General features: G+C 45.6%; 1 protein-coding gene across 7 annotated transcripts in view; it reads right to left on the reverse strand.

Annotated features, from left to right (window-relative positions):
• SH3PXD2A (SH3 and PX domains 2A) overlaps nucleotides 1-20,574 on the reverse strand; it is a 223,760-nt gene that overhangs the window by 59,666 nt on the left and 143,520 nt on the right. For 5 of the 7 annotated variants that reach the window (XR_001556150.2, XM_032445343.1, XM_015867111.2 and 2 more), the window contains 2 exons: nucleotides 12,815-12,862; nucleotides 3,977-4,108 (listed from right to left, as the gene is read on the reverse strand). Coding sequence is in view for 6 of the 7 variants with exons in the window: in XM_032445343.1 (XP_032301234.1) it covers nucleotides 3,977-4,108; nucleotides 12,815-12,862 (180 nt within the window). In the remaining variant the exon portion in view is untranslated. The remainder of the gene's footprint in view (nucleotides 1-3,976; nucleotides 4,109-12,814; nucleotides 12,863-20,574) is intronic. The other 2 variants (XM_015867110.2, XM_032445345.1) reach the window with 1 other exon arrangement.

Here is a 20,574-nt window from a genome sequence, read left to right on the forward strand (position 1 = left end):
TGGGGACCCCAAAGCCAGGGCACCCTAACAAGCAGAGGCCTTCTAATTCCTGAGGAAGCTATACTAGCTGCAATAGCTTTGTTTGACGTGTAGTAACATCATATTGGAAATCCATCTGCAGTTATGTAATTGCAAAGGAAACAGCTACATTCCGTTCAACCCCACTGAAGAGCCATCCCTCTATTCTCCTATCACAGAAGCAGCTCACAGGGCCGTGAGGGAAAAGCCCCATCCCACCACACAGCCAAGCAGCAGAGGTGCTCAGAATGTGCTTATGCTTCCCTGTCTGTCAGGTTTTCCATTGCAAACACTGCTGCTACAGTTTATAATTTGACCGTTTCAAGCCACATCCACACAGAACTTGGCAAGGAGGGAGCTGCTCGAGCCGAGTCCCTCCCCCTTCTACCTCAAAGAAATCTGCATCAGATTCCTGCTTTAAAGTCACATTTCACTGCTGCAGCACAAATACATATCTTCAGATCATCCCGCAAGGCTTTCCTAGTTAAGGTGTAAGAGAAGCAAATGCACTTGACAGACAACACTCGAGTCAGTTATTTACATTGCTATCCTGAAGCTGCACAGAGATGTTTAGATAGAGCTGGCCGGTGCAGGTTGGCTACACAGCACATTTAAACAAACCCGTCAGACACAGCCCTGCATCTGCAGCCTGCTCCCAGACACCAGCTGGAGAGAATGTAAACCTTCGCTTCAGTCTTGATGCATTTGAGACCATTCCTACATACAGTTTTTGCCTCCCCAGTTGAGTTTAAGGAAATGATAGTATCAGCACACCATCCACTCATGCAATTAGAATTCAGAGGAAGGTCTGAGTGACAACTTTCATTAAGCCAAGATTTTTCTTTTCTTTTTCTTTTTTTCCCCCCAGAAAATACATTTCAGAGATGGAGAGTTGGTACATGACTGAGTAATTTGTTCTGAAGCACTGAAATCCTACAGACTTCTTCCAGTCCAGCAAGATTTGCTTCCATGGCAATCACAGCAACAGTCAGGTTACAGTGACCCATGGGCTTCAGAACAGAGATGAAAGGTTTCAGGATTTATTCACCACACATGCTACAGTGACCTTGCTTTTAAAGTCCTAATATCAAACAGAAGTTTCTACTTGAAATGATGTCCAAGTCATAGCTTCCATTGGCTCAGTAATGAAGACAACTTCATACAACTCTATCAAATAGGTCTTACTGCAAGATGCCTCAAATCCCATTGCTTATGTGGCACCGAATAACTCTGCATGGTAAACTCAACACTTAATGTTAAGTCAACCTAATTGATAATAATCAGGTAAGAATTCAATATATGATACTCTGGAAGGTTTTTATTTCTTCCCTGCTTCTACCTTATACATCAACCTTGGAAAGAATGGTGTAATTCCTTCTAGGGGGATGCACAGTTTGGAGGCAAACAGGGAGATGATAATTAGCTCAGGCCCTAGAAGCATTCAGAAGAAAACCTTCAGTAGGACATGGAACGGGCATCGTCATTTGGAAACTGCTTCTGAATATCACTGTGTAAGGGCCATCTGGCCAGTAAAACCACAGTGTTTCTTCCCAAACAAAACCGTGCAACAGAATCAACCTAAGGTTTCTCCAACTCTGGAAAACAAAACTGAGGAGTTACGCATGGCAGAAGTTCATTGCTGACACTGTCCCTGTCACAGTGCCATATTCAACACCTTACTTCATCGCTGCTTTCTGGGTACAGGAGAAGAACAGGCTTAACTTGTACAACCACAGCTCTAGTTTCACAACACTTTTGAAGACAGTACAACCATACAGTAAGGTGAATTGCCACCCACATACATAACCCAAATGATCTTATGTTCTTTAAAAAGTGTATCCCCATGTTCTTAGAAGTTATAACCACACATTCTAGACATGCTTGCCCACACTAAACAGATTCCTCATTGAAACCAGGTTGCAAGCTTAAAAAGCTTAGGCTTCAGAAAACTTCAGCTTGTTCCATTACATGCCATTTCCAGTTTCAGTTGAAGGGACAAGAATTCAAAGTATTGAAGTCATTCCTGTGGTATCCCTAACCCAGGGGAGAGTTAGAGTGCATGTTTGGAGTCCTGTTCATGGAGAAACTAAAATATTATTTCCTTGCCAGAACAGTTCAGAGAAGCATCCAAAGCAAGCGATGCTTTGTACCTCATTGACTGGTGCCATGTTTTCTTGTACGGGCATGATCACTGATCCCAGTGCCTCATATACCTTCCTATTTATACGAGCATCATGAGGCCTAGGTGCTAAGCATCAGAATACAGTCTCAAGGACTGTAACCCAAGTTCAAGGATGTTTTCTTAGAGTCATATTTCTGGACTCACTACTTAAAACTGAATCCTCTTGCATCTCCACATACCATGTAGCTCAGTACAATACACTGTGAACTATGCAAGGCAGAGAGGCCATATTAAATCAAAACACAAGGGGACTGTAATTTGAAATTCAGAGACACTTCTTGCATTATTTAACATCCCAATTCCCCTGGGACCATAAGCCATTATCCAAACCAGGGATATCATGGATATGAACACAAGCTGCCACAATAACCCAGCTTGTTCTGACAGCAGTAACACCCACTACTGACAATGAGGAGCCCTCAGACTCAGAAGGGAATAGGCTTGTCCATTAGTCCTGAGAGCTGAAGCAATTGACTTCTTTTTCCCTTACAATCACAGCAAGAGCTTTGAAGTGGGGCAAATTAGCATTTTGGGCTTTACTACCTTTGCAAGTGATACAGTCAGTATCCAGAGGACAGACATTTCTGTTCACCCGAGTGCATTCCCACACACTATCCCTTTGGACACCACAATAAGTCACTGGCCAGCAACTGCTTCACACAGCCAAGCCAACATCAGGCTTTCACACAGCAGAGAAATTACCACTCCATTAAAGAAATACATAAATACAATACGTGATCATCATTATGGACAAACTGACTCAGAGCTCTGAGAAGCAGACTTAAGCCCTTGACCAGGGTGTCCCGGTTCCCCTGCCAGCGCACTCTGGAGCCAGCCGGCTGGGAAAGCCTGCGTGCAGAGCTCCCACAGCACGAGCCTCGCAAGCATTGCTCCAAATGCCAGCAGCTCCTCTGGATGAGGACACACAAGTCACGAGTGGGCTGGAGAATAGCCCTGGACAACTGCTCTGGATTAATGCACAAGGAGTGCTGGAGGGAGGAGGGGAGCTGCTGAAGACAGGCAGTTATTTAAACCAGCTGCTAACCTGCTCCACCATGTACACAGCCTCATACATTTGTTTAGGCTGACTTGAAGCTAGCAGGCATTCAAGAGTTAAAGCACAAAAAAGACATCTATACAAACACTTGCCAGGAATCTCATTTTCCAAGTACAAGCTGGTTACTGCACAGATGCAGAAGAAGGGATTTCATCTTGCTTTTGCATTACAGGCTCTGCCTCCTTGCCTCTAAGTTTCCCGATTAACACTTCTGCAAGAAGTTTCAAAGCTGTGCACGGCCATGTATTTATCTACGCACATTCCCTTCCCTCCCTACTGAGCTCTGGGCCACAGGCTAAGCTGTCAAGCCAAGTTTCATCCCAAGCAATTTTTAAACACTCATCCTATAAATCCTCCAAAAAGGGGAGTTCGTAATGGAAATGCTGACGGAGACTCAAAGAGACAGCAGGGCAACTAGATCATCTACTATACATCAGCTTCATTAGCTGCAGACCCTTCTCTCCTTCACCTTCATTTTCCATTAGTGTACTTGGGCTAATTAACACACAAAACCCACGAAACATTCTTACAGTAGAAGGCAACATTTGGCCCCCAGCCCAAATCAACATTGAGAAACTTCAACATCCTCAGCCAGACATAGTAACTGTAGCAGATGGAGCTAAGTACGGCTACAAGCGGCTGTGAAGAAACTGAAAGAACAGGAACACAAGGAAAAAAACTGACTATTGGAAGAAGGACGAGCTACAAAGTTGCCTTACCGCTTTCGTTTTTCTCTATGACATCCACGACCTCTCCAGCCTGGAGGCTGATCTCAGAGTTCTCCTGCTTCTCATAGTTGGACACCACCACATATTGCTCCAGGATCATGGGTTCAGAGCTAGCATCAGCACCTGGGGAAGGGAAAAAGCAAGCTGTGAGCCAGCTTCCAGCCATGGCTCCTCGAGAGCGACCTCCGTCCATCCGAGTCACGACAGGCCAAGTTGTCACCAGAGCCAAGCGAATCAGCAAACAACCTTGGCTCGCAGCATATCCCCAAATGGCTGGCCATATAGAAATAGCCTCCTCTGGCCCACAACCCAGCAGCACAGAGGGACATTGGAGAGAAGAAGAAGAAAAAGGGGAGGAAAAAAAAAATAATTGTTTTTTTTTTTTGTTTTTTGAAAAGGAGTCGAAAATAAAGTGATTTAGTCGCAAAGTTTCATGATGGATTCTGAAAATAAACCTCTTCCCAACATGGTTTCCACAATCCTTGCTCCCATTCAGAGAGAAAAATCCTGGGCAGAAGTAGCATAAATCCACAGCTGAGCCATCCCCCCAGTAAACCAAAAGAAAAACAGCTCTCCCCTTGGCGTCTCAGCTCCTTCTCCACTCTAAAGGCTCGAGCTGAAAGTCAAAAGGGGGCTGCAGATGCCAATCATATTCGTCTGCACTGCAGCCCTTAAATAGAAACACATGAGCGGGATTGAAAGAGAGGGAGGTGGGGTGGAGGGAGAGAGGGGAGGGCGGGGAGGAGTGTTTACTTGAAACAGAAGAAGAAAAAAAAAAAGTTATAGTGCCAGATCCTCGCTAAAACACAGCCACCCCCTGCCTGCCCCCCGCCACCTCCGCGGTTCCGCATTCCCCAGTGCAGAAGCTGCTGCGTCCCAGGCTGGGCACGGTACGTCCCACTTCCCTCTCCATCGCCCTCCGGTGCCTTTTGGGAGCTCTTAGAGCCAGTCCTCCCTGTTTGCTTCTCCTTCGTACTGAAGGTTCGTGGCTGTCAGAGCCATTTATGAATGACTGCAGGCTCTCATACCAACACAGATGAAAAGAAAAGCTGCAAAATAACTGTTCTCCGTTCCCCTCCTGCCCTCAAACTTTTCCTGAATGTTTTTGTTCTTCTTTTTTCTTCTTTTTTGGTTGCTTTTTTTTTATTTTTTATTTTTTTCTACCCCGAAATCAAAACCGTGCACTCTGGGAGGAGTCACAGGGCAGGCACACTGCTGCACCAGGCAGGGGGGGATCCCAGTGCTGCCACCACTGCACGGGATGTGGCTCGGCTCTGATGCAACATAAACAGCACATACTCAGCTCCTCCAAACACGGGCACTACGGCACTGCTTCTGCCTGGAAACTGCCTTGAAAGGTCATGGAAGCCTCCAAGTTTCTTAATTTTCCCTCTCAAAAAACACATCCTCCAAAGCGTCAGAGCAAAACAAAAAGCACCTTGGATTTCTGTGCTAAGAGCCACCAGACACACGCCTTCATGCAAAATAATTTCACAGGTTTCTTGAACTGCAGCACTGTCTGTAAAGGCAGAGATGTCTGGACCAACAGTATATCATACGTTTTACACAGTAAGAGGCAGTTCCTGTCTCCCTAGATTAAGATGCAGATGGAGAGGGGAGACAGCAGCAGATGTATGACCTGCTGAAAGTCCCATTTCACGTGACAGGGGCAGAGCCAGGAGCAGGCTCCAGGTCTCCTCAATCTCTGAAGACAAATTGGCTACAAGAGACAGGAAGGAAGCAGCATGGTCTGAAGCTGTCCACCGGACAAGTCGGGGGACTAATAGCTAAGCACAGGATGCTCACTGTTGCATTGCAGTTCCAAAAGCAGCACACACGTATGTATTTGAACTGCAGATGCAAACTAATTCTGCAGACAAATAATTAGCATCCCTGCCAAAAGAGAGATAAAGAGCGCATCAGTCATTAGAACAGCATCCTGTGCAATGAAAATCCTTAAACAAAAGCAATTCAACATTTGCCTGAAAGGAAACACTGTCACAATGCCTCCCTTTGGACCTGTCTTAAGAAAGCCAGAAAATTAGACTACTTCCATGCTCCCTAAGCCTGCCTCTGACTGCTCTCATGTTCCATAGGTTAATTTTCTTTAAAGAGGAGTCATCTCCTCCAGAAGCTTGTGTTTAAGAGATTTAGCTCTTCCATGGATGGCTGAACCACAGCCAGCAGTAAGGATAGGGAAAGAAAGCAGTGAACTGACAACATTAAGATTTATTATACAATTTTTCACCATAGCTGTTCACTCTAAAGAAGCATCATATTTCTGTTCACAATGAATCAGCCTGATTCATGTGCTCTGGTTTAAACCAGTGCTAATTGGGTTATCAGGAGTGTGAGGAGATGCCTTCCCCCATTTTCCCTGCTTCCCACACAGTCCCTTCTCCAGTCTGGGAAGGGGGAACAGCAGCATCACCTTCCTTCACCTTATTTAAGCAAGCAATGCCGACAGCCCCCATTTCATTTTTGCCCTAAGATTCTCTAACCAAAACCAAGAGCTAACATGGCAATGTATTTATACACATGCAAAGAATTCCATGTGCTTAGAAAGGCAGAAGGAGGGACCGAGCAGTTGCAAGGGGAGAAAAGGACACTCACAAAGCTATGTGCAGCACACGCACATCAGATGTCTTTTCTATCTCCTAGGCAGCACTCATAGGACAAAAACCACCAGACAGCAGTGCCTCGGTGGCAGGAGCAGTGCTCGTGTGGTACACGTGTCCCTGCTGGGAACAAAGCGGGGCCATGGCCAGAGTGCAGGCTGGCAGACATCCCACATCAGCCACCCATGCTGAGCCAGGGACCATGTGCCAGGGGAGTGCCCCGGCCAGCAAACCCAGAGAAGGAGCACTGCCAGCCCACTTCCGCAATTCTCTCTCTAAAAATAAAAATATATGAATATAAAAAAAGCAAGATACAGCTGATCCATAATCACATATCTGAAACTCTGCAGCCTACCCTGTCCTGGCTTAGATAAGGCATTCTGCACAGGAGGATTTCTTTGTCACTACAGTATCTGGTGCAACACTTAAAATTAAGAGACTGTTTTAACAGAAGCTGGTTTAAGAGTTACAAGTCTTCTGTTAAGGCAAAAAAAAAAAAAAAAATAAAATAAAAAAAAAAATCCCAACAAAAACAACAACAAAAACTCCAACACCTTGGTCTAACAAGTAATCGAAGTCCAATAAGCCTGTTCATTTTACAGCTACAACAGGTCATCCCACCCTGCTTTAAATCTGGAGTGCTGCAAATGGCCATGTGGAAGGTAGCCCTGCAGCACTCCAAGTGATGCCCTCCCAGGATCAGGCCCTGTACAGCGGGAAAAGCTTCAACAGTAAAGGAAGGAGGAGAGCTGGAAGAGATGGGAACAGCTTCTCCCAGTTATCCGAAGCCTTGAATGTTATCTGTAAAGCCTGGTTTCAGCTGTTCTGTTACTTCCTTCAGACACAGCCAGCAGGGTACAAATTCCAGCCCTCTTCAGTCCTCCACCCCGACAGGCATCTTTAAATAAATGATTCCTCAGTGAGGCTCAGGATCCCCAGTGATTCTACAGGCTCACTGTAGAACGTGAGCCCCACAGAGCAGGGCAGGATTCCCAGCAAGCTCACATTTACACTGCAGTGCCCCATGGATATCACAGCTCCACTTTTGGAAACCCTCTTCAGTACAGGCAGGAGGAAAGGAGAGTAGAGAGTAGAATAGGGATAAGACTAATGTGCCAGGTAAAGCCCCCATCCAACCCTCCCAAAAAAAAGCAGAATTAGTATTACAGTTTGGTTCCAACTTGCAAGCCCTCCCAAGAGCAGAGTGCACGACAGATTGCTGGCTGAAATAAGAGTTTGCTTGCCTCTCCGTTTATTTTTGCCTCGAGTCCGTTTCCTGGTTAAAGTCTTGAGGATAGCCCTCCTCCTCTCCATAGGGCTCCACTTTACAATCCTCCCGCTCCTCACCTCTGCGATTACTTTCCCAGGGCTGGGCAGAAATGTCATCGGAGCTTGTCCATGCCCCCAGAGCTGGCACTACGAAGTGACACTGTTGCGCCCTGACCCCCTCTCCAGGCAGCAAGGAAAGAGCATCGTTCCTTCCGCGGTACTCAGAGCCCAGCGACTGTGGGACAGCCTCCTAAATAAGAGCACAGGGCTCCCGTTCCAAGCGGCTCCTTCCTCCTCTGTGTTGCAACAGCTAAGACCTATGATGGTTTTGCAATAGCCAAAAATTAAAACCACCAAGTGGACTCCAAAAATAAAATCATCTGGATATGGAAATTTGAGACTCCTGATCTTTGCCAGAGCACTCCGTTGTTATCAGGCTATAAACATGTCTGCTCTTTTAATCCATACAGCGTGCTGGACTTTATGTTGCCCTTTTATGATTATCAATCAAGTGTTTACAGATTCAGACTAAATGAAGTAGGACTGGGCTGGTCAGTGGAAGTTCTGAAAAGAGCCAAAACCACAAACGTTCAGTGAAGGCCACGAACATGAATCACAGCTGAGTAACCAGCTGGCAGGTAGTCCTCCTTCCCAGACCTGGGCTGCAGTGGGCACATTTCCCATAGGCACACACAGGGTTTGCACGGGGGCACTTGGCAGAAGGCACCCCAGTGTCACGGCTCACCACGCAGCAGCACATCAGAGCTGTATACTTTCCAGAAGGAACTGTGGTGGCTTATATCCAGAGCTACAGTTCCTTCTTAAAGCCAGTCCTTCAAGGGTAACCCTTCACAATTCCTTTCAAGAAAGTTGAGAGCAGGCAGGGAAGAAAAGAAAGAGTATCCAGAACAGCAGCAATCCCATTTAAAATCCTCCAATCAGGCTATCCCCCTCAACGATCACATCCTCAACTTTAAACATATGGATTTTCTTTGTCTAACTAAAACCCCTACCTCTTATTTTTTCCCCTTATCAGAAGTTCTATGCCTCTGTGGTAAATAAACATGTTGTATCTGCGTGTTTTCTTTGAGCCTTCTGCCAATGATACATCCCCAAGTAATTCAAGCCTAAAAACTGGGCTAAGCAAATTTGAATACTTTAATATGAAAAGCACACGAGGTTACAGAAGAGCTCAGGATCCCAGAGCAAACTCAAAAGCAGTTCCTAAAATAACTAACTCCTAGAGTACGCAGTGGAATGAGACTGACAGAGCTTCCTACAGATCTCCTTGGGGAAAATACAGATTCAGATCAAAAGTAGGTCCTAGTCCTAGCAAGTTTTCTATATATGCTCCAAATAATCAATCCTTGACTCATCTCCTGGATACTCCTGCATGCTCCTACACTCCAGTCTGTCCCTTCTCAGCCCCTTCCCAAAATGCAGGCTCTAATTGCATGCCAGTGATTCACAGAGGACACTCAGAGCTTGTGTCAATAAAAAGGCGAATCCATCCTTTCTGATAGGCAGGGGGTTCCCCTAGTTCTAACAGCACTTAACTTCAGCACTCAGCGTAACAGAGCTGAGCTGTGAAACTTTAGTTGGAAGAAACATAACTTTGCTACTATGTACTGAATTCTTATAGTTATTATACAGCTCCATTCCAGCCACTGGGTCTCAGCAATAAAACTTTACTGGCAAAATTCCTTTTGTCTCATTACAGAGGAAAACAAATATTTGTAGAAGGATATCAAATGGGTTATTAATACTCCATTGTTTCTGCAGCTCATGGTCTGAGATCAGCTAGGTAGTTCTTTTACTAACGACAAAGCCATGTGATTGTGTTTTCTGAGAAGAGTTTCAGCAACAGGTGACACCACAGAGAAAACTGAATGCAGGATGGGAGAACTGATTTAATGAACTCTGTTCATTAAATAACTTAAAGCCAAAGAAGTTTGGCCTAAAATCTTGTCCAACACCCAAAATATCAATGCCTGAGAGTAACACAAGGTTGAGCACCACCCCTTCAGGGATGGCCAAGTCAGTACACAAACCCCCTCAATCCACATTAGGGGCCATAAGGAGTTTCTCCATGAGTGAGTATTTATACACATGCTTTCTTCAAGTCCACATCAAAGCATGCACACTTTTAGTGCATGGGGCAGTATCTTGCTTGCAGAACAGCTACAACTTCAGTCACTACAATTCTAGCTACACATGCAGACACTGGGCACAGATGGCAGCTCTATGAGCCATGTAGAGTCCCTCTTGGCCCAAAGGGTTGCTGCTACAAACAGCTATAGGGAGCCCAAGCCAACAGCACATGCAGTCACCAGGAAGGGAATATGCCTTGCTATCGCAGCAGCAGAAACAGCCTCTCTTCTGGGGTCATCTCCCAGTGAAAGGGATGCACAATATTTTGTAGCTTTTCCAAGAGACAAAATCTGACTGAGTCTTCAAGACCATGGGACAAGTAACAGCTTTAAGGCAGACTGGCTTCCAGTACTGGATATGTCTGAAGCTCAGCTAAACCAGCACCAAAAACCAATCCCACAGACAGAGCACCAGGAGCAGCTTGGCCCTTGCTAAATGCCCGGCACTCTCTCAAGTGAGCACTCCAGTTTCTTCCTTCTTCAGAGACCTCAGCAGTGTTTCCAACAGAATCCTGATGAACGGAGAAACTCAGTGCTGACCTTTGCCAACTGGAGCTTGTTAGGATTTTTAATTTTTGATCTGCTGAGTTTTAAGGTAGAGCCAAGAAAAATCAGAGGCAGGAGGGTGAAAGGAAAAAAATAAAATCAAAATGTTGAGTCCTCTTTCCACTCCTTGGAAAGTTGGCTTCCTAAACAGCAATTCCAACCAACTAGGTTACAGGTAGCAACAGTTAAGAAAACTGAAGTATTCTGCACACAGATCTGTTAAACCATTTGTAGATTTTCACACAGCTGCTAGACAGGGTCCTCCACCAGGCTGAAGTCACCTATGTACTTTGGCACCCCAGTCATGCTCAGCGTGGCAACAGATCCACATTACTCCACACTGCACAGAGCCAACTAGCCAAGGAATGTAGCAGTAGTTGGGTCGTCCCCAACCATCCTCCTGGCACATGGGTTGCAGTGATGGGAAGGGGAGGCAGGCTGCTTAGCTGTGTGAAGCTCAGCATTCTTGATGGCCTACAGTCAGAGACACCCACTAAATCCCACCATGGCACTTCTCACAGTCTGGCACTACGGCACCCATCTTATCCCAAAGTAAGACATTAAACCACTTGGCCGGAGCCTGCATTTAATGGAGCAGGTTCACATCCTAGAGACAGGGAAGCACTGAACTAGCTTCTCTTCCAGTCTTCCGCACTTTTAAGACACAGACTGATACCACAAGGATAAAGAATCCAAGCTTGAGTCTTTAACTGCCATATTATAATACAGCCCTCAGCAGGCCTGGTCTGAAGAGTACCAGTACTGGAAATGTGGATTCATTTGAACAAAACATCAACTGAATGACCACACAAACTGGAACAGCTTGGAGAGCTAGAGACCTGGGCAGGTACACCAGAAGACTTCTCAGCAGAACTATGTATCAGCATTTCCCTTTTTGAGCACTTACACAGTGGAATTAATCACTTATATTTACCCTTTCATCATGCACAGCTTTTGAAGCCAAACTAGCAACATGCATTTAGCTAACAGAAGAGAAGAAATTCATATTGATTAAAATTTCACCTTCTCTTTCTTCAGAAAGCTTCAGTATTCTAGACCACAACATAAAGTAGTTCCAAAAAGTACAGAAAGCCAGAGAAAACCAACCAACCAACCCTGTATCTCCCTTACCTCCAAACCAGGCCATTTGAGGGCTCCTTGCCACTCTCTCAAAGCAATATCATCTCTCCTCAATATGCTGCCCTCCTTTTCAGTCTCATTGTTTGCCTGAACTCGCAGATGACCTATTAACCACCATGCTTCTGTGACCAAATAGTTCAGATATTTTTGTGCAGTTATGTCCAAATATCATCCTGAAATCAGACCTGTTCTGCTCAGAGTGAAGAGAACATCCCCCAGGGGTGTTCTGAACTTCTTTCTAGGCCAGCATTTCTGAAATCAGTGCAGTGTTACTTACTAAGAGCCTCTAACTAGCAAGTACTCACCCACTGAGGACAGTAAGATTTTGCTCACAGGGTCTGAAAAGGGTAGCAGCTTGGATATTCACTAACTTGGGCATGGAAAACAGTGGGGGCATTTCCATTCTTCATTGACTTGATACCTATGTGTGGTCTTACTGCCTGTACCCTTCACAGAGAAGGAAGTACCACAAACCATGAACTTCATGAAGGATGAAAGAATCTTCTCTAGCAGAGAAGTCCACTGGTTGTTCAGGAGACAACCTAATTCCTTTTACTCTGACACTTACCTTTTGCTTCATACTGGGCTAACCCAGCCTCACCTAGAAGTCTGGTCTCTGACCCCTCCACCCTCCTGATTCCTTGTGTGGCAATAACAATTTTTGCTTTTTTTGCATCTTCCTCAGCCCCATCTGTGTTCTATAAAACACCCTTTCTACTGTGGAAAAGCTGTCTTCTGTCCTTTATCCCTCAGCATGGGCAAGGGGCTGTGCAGGTCTGTTGCTGCTGGACAGGGTCAGCTCACAAGACAGGAAAGTGCTTTGAGCTGGAGTTGGGCAAGGGAGATGTCACACAGCAAAACGCTATCTAATGCTTTTGGAAGCACCAAGGTGCGTCAGAAGCCAGAAATGCAGCACCCTCATAAAAAATCATGCATCACAATAATAACAACACACAGGTACACAACAGATCCTGGATATTCACTGCTAGAGACAGTGAATTCACAATCACAGACCCACACTCCACACAATTCCAAAACCACACATGATCTGAACTGCAGACTTCTCTTCCCAGTAGCATGCAGAACAGCAAGGCACAAGAAGTTACCTGGAGCGGCACTCTTTTTTGGAGTCTCAGACAAACTGGACATCCAAACTGGAAATCCAAGAAAAGGGCAGCCATAAGAGGAAGCAATTAGAGAAAGAAGAAAATCACGTCAGTAAGTTTGAAAGTTGGTTAAAGCAGATTTGAAAGGAACGTCAACTTTTTTCTTTAGAGTTGGGTCAGCATGATGGGGACTGTGTAAAGGTCAAGTCATAAGAGCTACCCTTAACTGGTGATAATAAATGCTAGTGAACTTATGAAACTTACATGTACTTCTTCAAATCTGAAATCTGAGTAAGATATGCTCTGAGCTTATTCCCAGTAGGACAGGAAATGCATACCAAGAGACAGTTTGACTCATTAAGCCTCAGACCTGCAAAAGTATTTAGCTTTGCAGCTGTTAATGATCCCCGTAAGACCAACAGGCAACTCACAGAGATGGAACTTCAGTACATGCAAGCATTTTGTTACTGTGAAATTGCATTAAGAAAAGTAATAAAAGACAAATAAAGCTCCATGGAAGAGTGCAGAACTCATACAAAGGTATAACCAAAGCACAAATAGAAATAACATTTTTAGCCAGCAAATATGAGGCAGAAACCTGGCTAAAGGAAAAGCTAATACAATTGTTATCAACTAGGTCAGAAGTTTTCCCTCCCCCTCCATGAAATTAGGTGTAAATGCTTGGCTTGGGATTCTGGGAATAATTTGCACATGTATTTTTGTTTTGTTTTGTTTGAATACACTGGAAGCGTGTTTCTAAAGTTATCAGGTTTGCCCCCATTTCACAATAAGAGCCAGCAAACACTTCCATTCTGTGGGATGTGGGAACACAGGCAGACCCGTTACTCTTAACATTGGCTGGGAGGAGATGCAAGGGAAGGTGCTTATATGACAGGCTAAGAACTTCCTGAATTCTGACAAGCAACTCCAAAAATTGATTTTTAAAGCTCACTCACAATAAAGAACGCAACTCTGGAATAGTCAGTTTAACAGCAGGGAAGATGCACCCTACAGTTACCAGGAGAGAGGATCAATCCATACTGACACCCTTACTTATTTCACTTGCTACTGTCTTCTGATCCACAAAATATCATTAAGGCAGCCAAAAAGCCCAACCAACCAGTAACAGATTCCTAGTACATACGTGCTAGCAATCTCTCAGTTACAATATAAAGCAAGAGAAAGAGCTTTCAGATATCCCCACTGGAAACCAGAGCTGCAAGAAACACTTTACTGCATTTCCACAGCACTATTGGAATAGCAAGGTCTTCCAATTCTTCCTTTATAGCAATCTTCACCATGTTAGAGCAATACCAGAGGTCAGCTGGATTTGGCCTTTGTTTTCTAGTAAGTTCTCAGTAGTGACCACTGGAAAAAACAACCTGAAAACTCCAGCCACCTGGCCCCCAATCCATGCACTGCACTGTCACGTTCCAATACAAAACACACCATGATAACTTACACTAATTTATTTTGGATTACCATTAAAAAAGGGGGGTGGGGGTTCTACACTGGTAAAGTGCAACAGGAAATCATCTGGCAAGAGTAACTCATGCTCTAGCTTACAGAGGGAATATACAGCATGTTTCTATTACAGACTCAGGGCACAAACGGGAAAGGGTGTGAAGGAGCTGTTGTCAGCAACTTGTCTATGAGCTTTTGAATAAGCTTCCACTGCATTCAGGAAGGGGATTATGAACGTCAGTCAGCTGTCAGATCTTTTTCCAGACAGAAGAACCTGAATATTGCAGAGATAAGTAATGCAGATGCAATGTAGAAACAACCACGATGATTCCAGTTTGCCCCAGTACAAGCTGGCAGAAAAAGGCTGAAACAGCCACCAATTTAAAACAGAGAAAGAATAAACTGTGTTTCACACAAGCTTAGGGCTTCCCTGGATCTGCCTGTCCAAGAAGGGAGGGAGCTCAGCCCCAGATCCACAGCAACCTCATCTATAGACACCCATGTGTTCTCTCATAACTGACACAGAACAACGTACAACAACAACATAATAAAAATCTTAGCTCCTAACTATTTCAAGAAAAAAACAAAAGTGGTTTTCTTCCCTTATCGGAGTCGTAATTCACCTAAATCAGAATAACAAAGTAATCTAGAGCAGTAACTGGGAAGAACCCCAGGGTAGCTCCCCAGCCTGAGGAGCAGCACACAAGCTGCAGCACTTCTCAGCTGCCCCAGCCTGACAGCAGTGAGACGGAGATGGGGCTGCTCCTGAAGCAGAAGGCAGCGAGCATACTTCAGCTGCTCCTGCACATCTGCTTAGCATTAAACTTCCTTCTTGGGGGATTTTTTTTTTTAATTTTTTTTTTTTTTTTTTTTATTCCAAGCTGTTTAAGCTCTAATTGCTACCAGCTTCTAGGAGTTCCTCCTACAAATAATAAAAATATCAGACATTAGCGATGGATTCCACTTCACAAAGGGCTCAAATGAAGAGCCGTGGGGGGAATCGAAGACACAGGGAGGAGGTCAAGGGCCCTAGAAGTGTGCTGCATCCATGCCAGCAACACGCAAACTTTGAACGGCCCCAGGTTTCCCTCCAGGAGTTTTTCTGGAATTCTGCACGGGGCTTGGAGCCGGTTTCCAATGGGATTGGTAACGGTAAACGAACAAACCCTTGCTTCCTGCCTCTCCTCTCCCCCTCTGTCGCACAGCCAAACGCCGGCTGGTCTCAGATGACTTGGGGGGGGTGGAAATCTCAGTATTTGGAAGGGAAATTAAAACTGCCTGCTCAAAGCAAGCCACTCCTAAGGTAACGGCATTTCAATTCTGCTCCTAACACCAACCCCCACAGTCCTTGCTGTCAGCTTCAGCTGAAGCCAGAACAAACCCCTCCGCTTGGAATTATTTTTAAAAGCTCAAAAGAAATGCGGCTTCATAAATTACAGCTCAGCAAGGAGCCAAGGCACTGTGCAGAGTACCAAGGATGCCCTTGGAGCCACCACACCACCCAGAAATAGCAGCACTGAGAGCTTTGGCAGTGTCCACTGGACGCCCTCCCCCTGGAGCTGCCCCCAGAGGTGGGAACCTGGGGATAGGTCAGTTTGAGCCTCAGGTGAGGAGGGAAGGAAGGAATTAGAGGGGAAAAGGCTTTGAGGGCTTCATTAAGCCAGTTGCCGTGGTGAACTAAACACAAGAAACAGATGATTGCATTTAGATTTCACCAGAAGCTTTTCTGCTGCCATTGAGACCAGTTTGTTTGCTGCTCCTCCCACTACTGGCAAGAGAACAGGCGCCAGACTGCTGGGGACTAACACTTTACGCTTGTGATACAGCCCCACTCATCTCCTGTTAGTAGCAGGCTATTTGTCTTGCATGCAGCTAGAGCAGAGAGGACTTCAGGAAAACCCACAAATGCCAGAGTCAGTCTGGAGCTGAATGCATGAGTTCAGCCCTACCACAACCCAGGAGCTGCCACCTCCACGGTTCACATCAGTCCTGCACATCCAGGTCCTGGTCCAGCAGGTGCAAAGCAGCTCCTTCTCCTTTGCTGCTCCCTCAGCAGCAGTTACTGATACTGGATTCATTTTATTTTATTTTTTGCCAGCAAAATGTTCAACTGTCAAAATATTCAGTTCAACATTGACTACAGCATCCACTATTTAATACTGCTGTATAGGCTAGAAGCAACATAGAACTAAAGATTCAAAGGTTGCATGCAGCTGGGGCTATCAGCTTTCTTTGGACTAGTACATGTATAGCTTTCTATCTTGTTAAGGGAAATACTGGCCAGCAATATTGCTGCAGTAATTCCCAGAGGGTTAGTTGGATCAAACAGGTCCTAAGGCTCAGCCTGGTTATAGCTCTGGCCATGTAGCCCTTGCACCAACCCATTTCTCTGTGTAGCTGAGGAGCTATCCTAAGCCAAAGACATTCCCACTGGAGAACATGGATGTGGCCTACCTTGCTTTGGAGTGTAAAAAGTTTAATCGCATAGGTATGAGCTGTTCTACAGAAGTGGCTTTCCTTGAAGCCTTACCCCAAAAATCATTTGGGGAATGGTGAAATCTCTGGAAAGCTGTGCAGCTCTATGGTGCAGCATAAAACACTGGGAAAATGAATACCAGAACAAGCTGCTGTGCTGACAAGATGCTGACAACTGATGGTGACTGTCCCTTTCCAACACAGATCAATGCCATAGGGCAATATTGCCCCTCATGAGGAAGAGCTCAATTTGCCACAGACTGCAGTGGTGAGGCTACAGCTGAGCATTTTGCAGATTCACTTTACAGGCATTCACCCTTCCTAACTTTCTCGGAAAGATGAAAAGAGTAAGCAGTACAGTCTTACAGTGACCTCAAATTACACTGACTTCCTGGGTAGTCAACAATCAGTGCTGCACTCCTCTTTAGAGAACTTCACTGGTGGTCCAGTAGCTGGCAGAGATTCCCCAAACTGGAGCTGGGGGAAGTCAATGCTTTTTCATCTCCATCAAGAAAAAGGCATTAAGAGACAAACAGGGGTGTTGTGAATTCATCAGTGGTATTTGACAAATCAGCAAGAAAGAGTTAGAGTGGGCTGTTTCTTAGAAGTTGTCCAATTCTCTGAACTGGCCTAGAGCCTTGTTCACTGTAGTGTTCCCCACATACGGCAGAATGGAAAAAACCTTACCAACCAGAGCAGGTAAGGAACCACAGAGGGCCAGGCTCAGTCCTGACTCCTTCCAAGCTGCTTGCTGCAGTTTGGCTTTCACTTGTCTCACCATTTCCTTCTTGCCCTGCCAACCAAGCCTGGGGACAACTTTCTCCTTCATGCCAGGCCACCAGCTCTACCTGCAGGAGCAGGAAGTTCAGTGAGGACCCCCCAAAATCATAGAGTTTGTTCCTGCTTCCATCTACATCCAGAGCACCATGTTCACTGTTTCCCCATACTCTTGAATCTCTTTGAAACTTCTGATGCATCACATCCATTGGCCATCCCTGTCAGCCTGTTGCCAGATTTCTCTCCATCAGCCCCTTCTCCTCTGTCTGCAGCCTGACACTGTTTAAATGAGGAAGTAATAATGTCCTAAAGAATAGAAGTACCTACTTTTAACACTAATTCTGCATTGGCCACACGTAGGCCTACAACAGAAGCATAAGACAGCTTGGAAAGAAAAACAATATGCAGATAAACCTCAGCCTGAATTGGTACCATTTGCACACATCCCTAGCTCACACAATTAACTCATTCAATTAGGCAAAAAACAACAGATAACCAGAGAAACAGAAGAATAGCACAGAAAGGCTACAAGTGTTTTGACCTATTATTTCAATCACCACTGCCCAAGGCATATTGTTTAACTGTGCCATTGATGTTTCTCCCTGTGGGCCCCAGAGGGACCCACAACAAAACCAACATTTGTGCCCAGTGCCTGATCCAGAAAGGGGCTGGTAACCACCCCTTTACCACAGTGGCTTAAAAGAGCTTCCCTTGTTCTTATGACTGCAGGACACTGATGCAGTGTGTTCAAAGCAAGGTTGTTTTGTCGTGGTTTTTTTTTTTTTTTTTTTTTTTTAAATATAGATAGTATTTGAACAGATATGGAGATTTAAGTTTTTCTTTCTCTAGAATGCAAGAAGTCTCAGTCTGAAATAAATCTCTCATGCCTACAGGATGCCTTTCCTATATGCCTGAAGCAGATCATCACCTCTATTCTACACATTATCTGTAGGTGAGTCAGTACCTTAAAGAGCTACACTTAAATATTTGATTAGTTGATAACCTGTGATATCTTCCAACATGCAAATTCAGCTGAAGTGCAGGAGTAAGATGATTTGACAGCAGGCAGTAAATAAGACCTTTAATTTCAGTCCAGCTCCCCAAGCCCAGCCCTCTCTCCTTCCCCCCCAATACAGTGCTGATACCTCAGGAAAAGGGGCTGCATGCAGGGGGGCGGAGGGCTAGGCTGCAGTGAGGCTCCTCGCCTGCCCAGCTCAATGCTGCAAACCAACGTCAGCCTGCTCCCACTTGCCACGTAAGCAGAGCAGCCTGGCGCATGCTGGACCCACACACGCTGCTTAGAAAATGTTCCCATCTGGCCCTCACGTGACTCGAGTGTGCTTCAGAAATTCATCATCTGGATAACTTGCTCCTACAGGGAAGGAATCCACATCCAGAGAGTCCTTTTCTGAGCTGCAGGATGAGAGAACCGCCTGCTCTGTGCACAGCACAGCTCCGCGCTCACCAGCTGCGCTCCAGCAGCCTCACACAGCGCCTTATCCTTCCTAAAAGCACCCGCTTACAGAAAAACGAGTTCCAATTTTCTACTCTGTTTACTTCTGGAAAAGCCCATCCTAATCCCATTTGTGAACCCAGAAGTATACAGGGCTGCGCAGTACTTATATTGGCAGCCATAGCTTGCATTAAAATCTTAGGACCGCTTCCCCTATAACTTTCATGGTCCTTGCACATACAGTTCTGTAGGAGAGAGAGAGAGAGAAGCCCCAGCCAGAGTCAGCCCCTGCTGCAGAGCAGCCCCGCTGCCAAGCAGAGCACGCTGCAGCATGGGCCTGGCCAGGCAGCCTGCCTGAACTGGCAGCAAGATGAGCTGTACGTCACGGCCCCTGCTGAGCACCCTGCAGTAATGCTTTTGGCCATCTCCAGGAGAAGAGCCACTCCATCCAGAGCGGATTTTGCATGTCATGTAGCTAGCACAAATGTGATGGTGAAAGTCACGCCAGCCTGAGGTGCCCAAGCTTTGCTCCTCAGGCAGCCAAGACCCACAGTCACCACCCTGCCAGTACCAAGACTCATCAGCTTCCACTGCAGCCCGAGTGCGCATCTCACCTGCCTTACCTAATGTGCCAAAACCAAAGCCTCACATCACATGGTTCCCCAGGCATGATAGAGGAAAAACCCACACAAACAGTGCTAACACCATCTGCCACTTGACAGACAGAAGAGGGAGGCAGGACAGGAGCAGATGGAGCTCCCTAAAACCAGAAGAGCTATTCTGCCCCAAGAGGCACTCACAGAGTTCAGGCTATCCATGCAGACCACACCTCATCCTTGCAGCCCATCCCTGCCCTGAACTGGAAAGCTCAGAGAGCACAAGCATTCCTCTCCCTAATCCCATGCCCTCTCCCCACACTTCAGTTTAAAAGCCACACAGCCAAACCACACAACGCACAAACAACTGTTCTTCTCTTACCCCATTTTCCACCCTCTGTACATGGGCCATTCAGAAAAGGACAGCAGGCCCATACATGCAGCAGGCTACACAGCTTGTCAGCAGAAAAGTGAAGCAATGCAGAAAGAATAAGGGTTCCTATCTATCTGCTCTTCTCTTCAGTAGTTGCAGGCATAAGTCCAAAGCATTCTGGTTTAAACAGAGACTTCAAAAATGTGGTGCACAAGGAGAGTAAATGGAGAAATCAGTTTCCTTCTGCCAGAATACTACAGAATTGGAGAGGGGATTAGGCTGGACTGGGTCACACACTGCCCAGCGATGCAGAACAGCATCATGTGTGATGTGAGGAGATGAAGGGTGCCTGGCATAGCCAAAGATCTTCCTTAGAGCCATATGAGCAGAGAGCATCAGCCTTGCTTTGGGAAAGAGCAAATGGATGTCGCTTCAGCTACGTGTTAGCGCATGGACTAGTTAAAAATAAAATTAAATTAAAAAAAAAAAAATCAGGAAAGAAACTAAGCTGCTTTTGGAATTATTACATTAGGCAAAAGCCAGTAAACTGAACAGCAGTTACAGTTCAGCAAATTCTAAAGTTATTCATCATGAGAAGAGGTAACTCCACCATCAAGAGCTG

Source organism: Coturnix japonica, chromosome 6 (assembly GCF_001577835.2).
Source record: "Coturnix japonica isolate 7356 chromosome 6, Coturnix japonica 2.1, whole genome shotgun sequence".
In the NCBI taxonomy this organism is placed as follows: domain Eukaryota; kingdom Metazoa; phylum Chordata; class Aves; order Galliformes; family Phasianidae; genus Coturnix; species Coturnix japonica.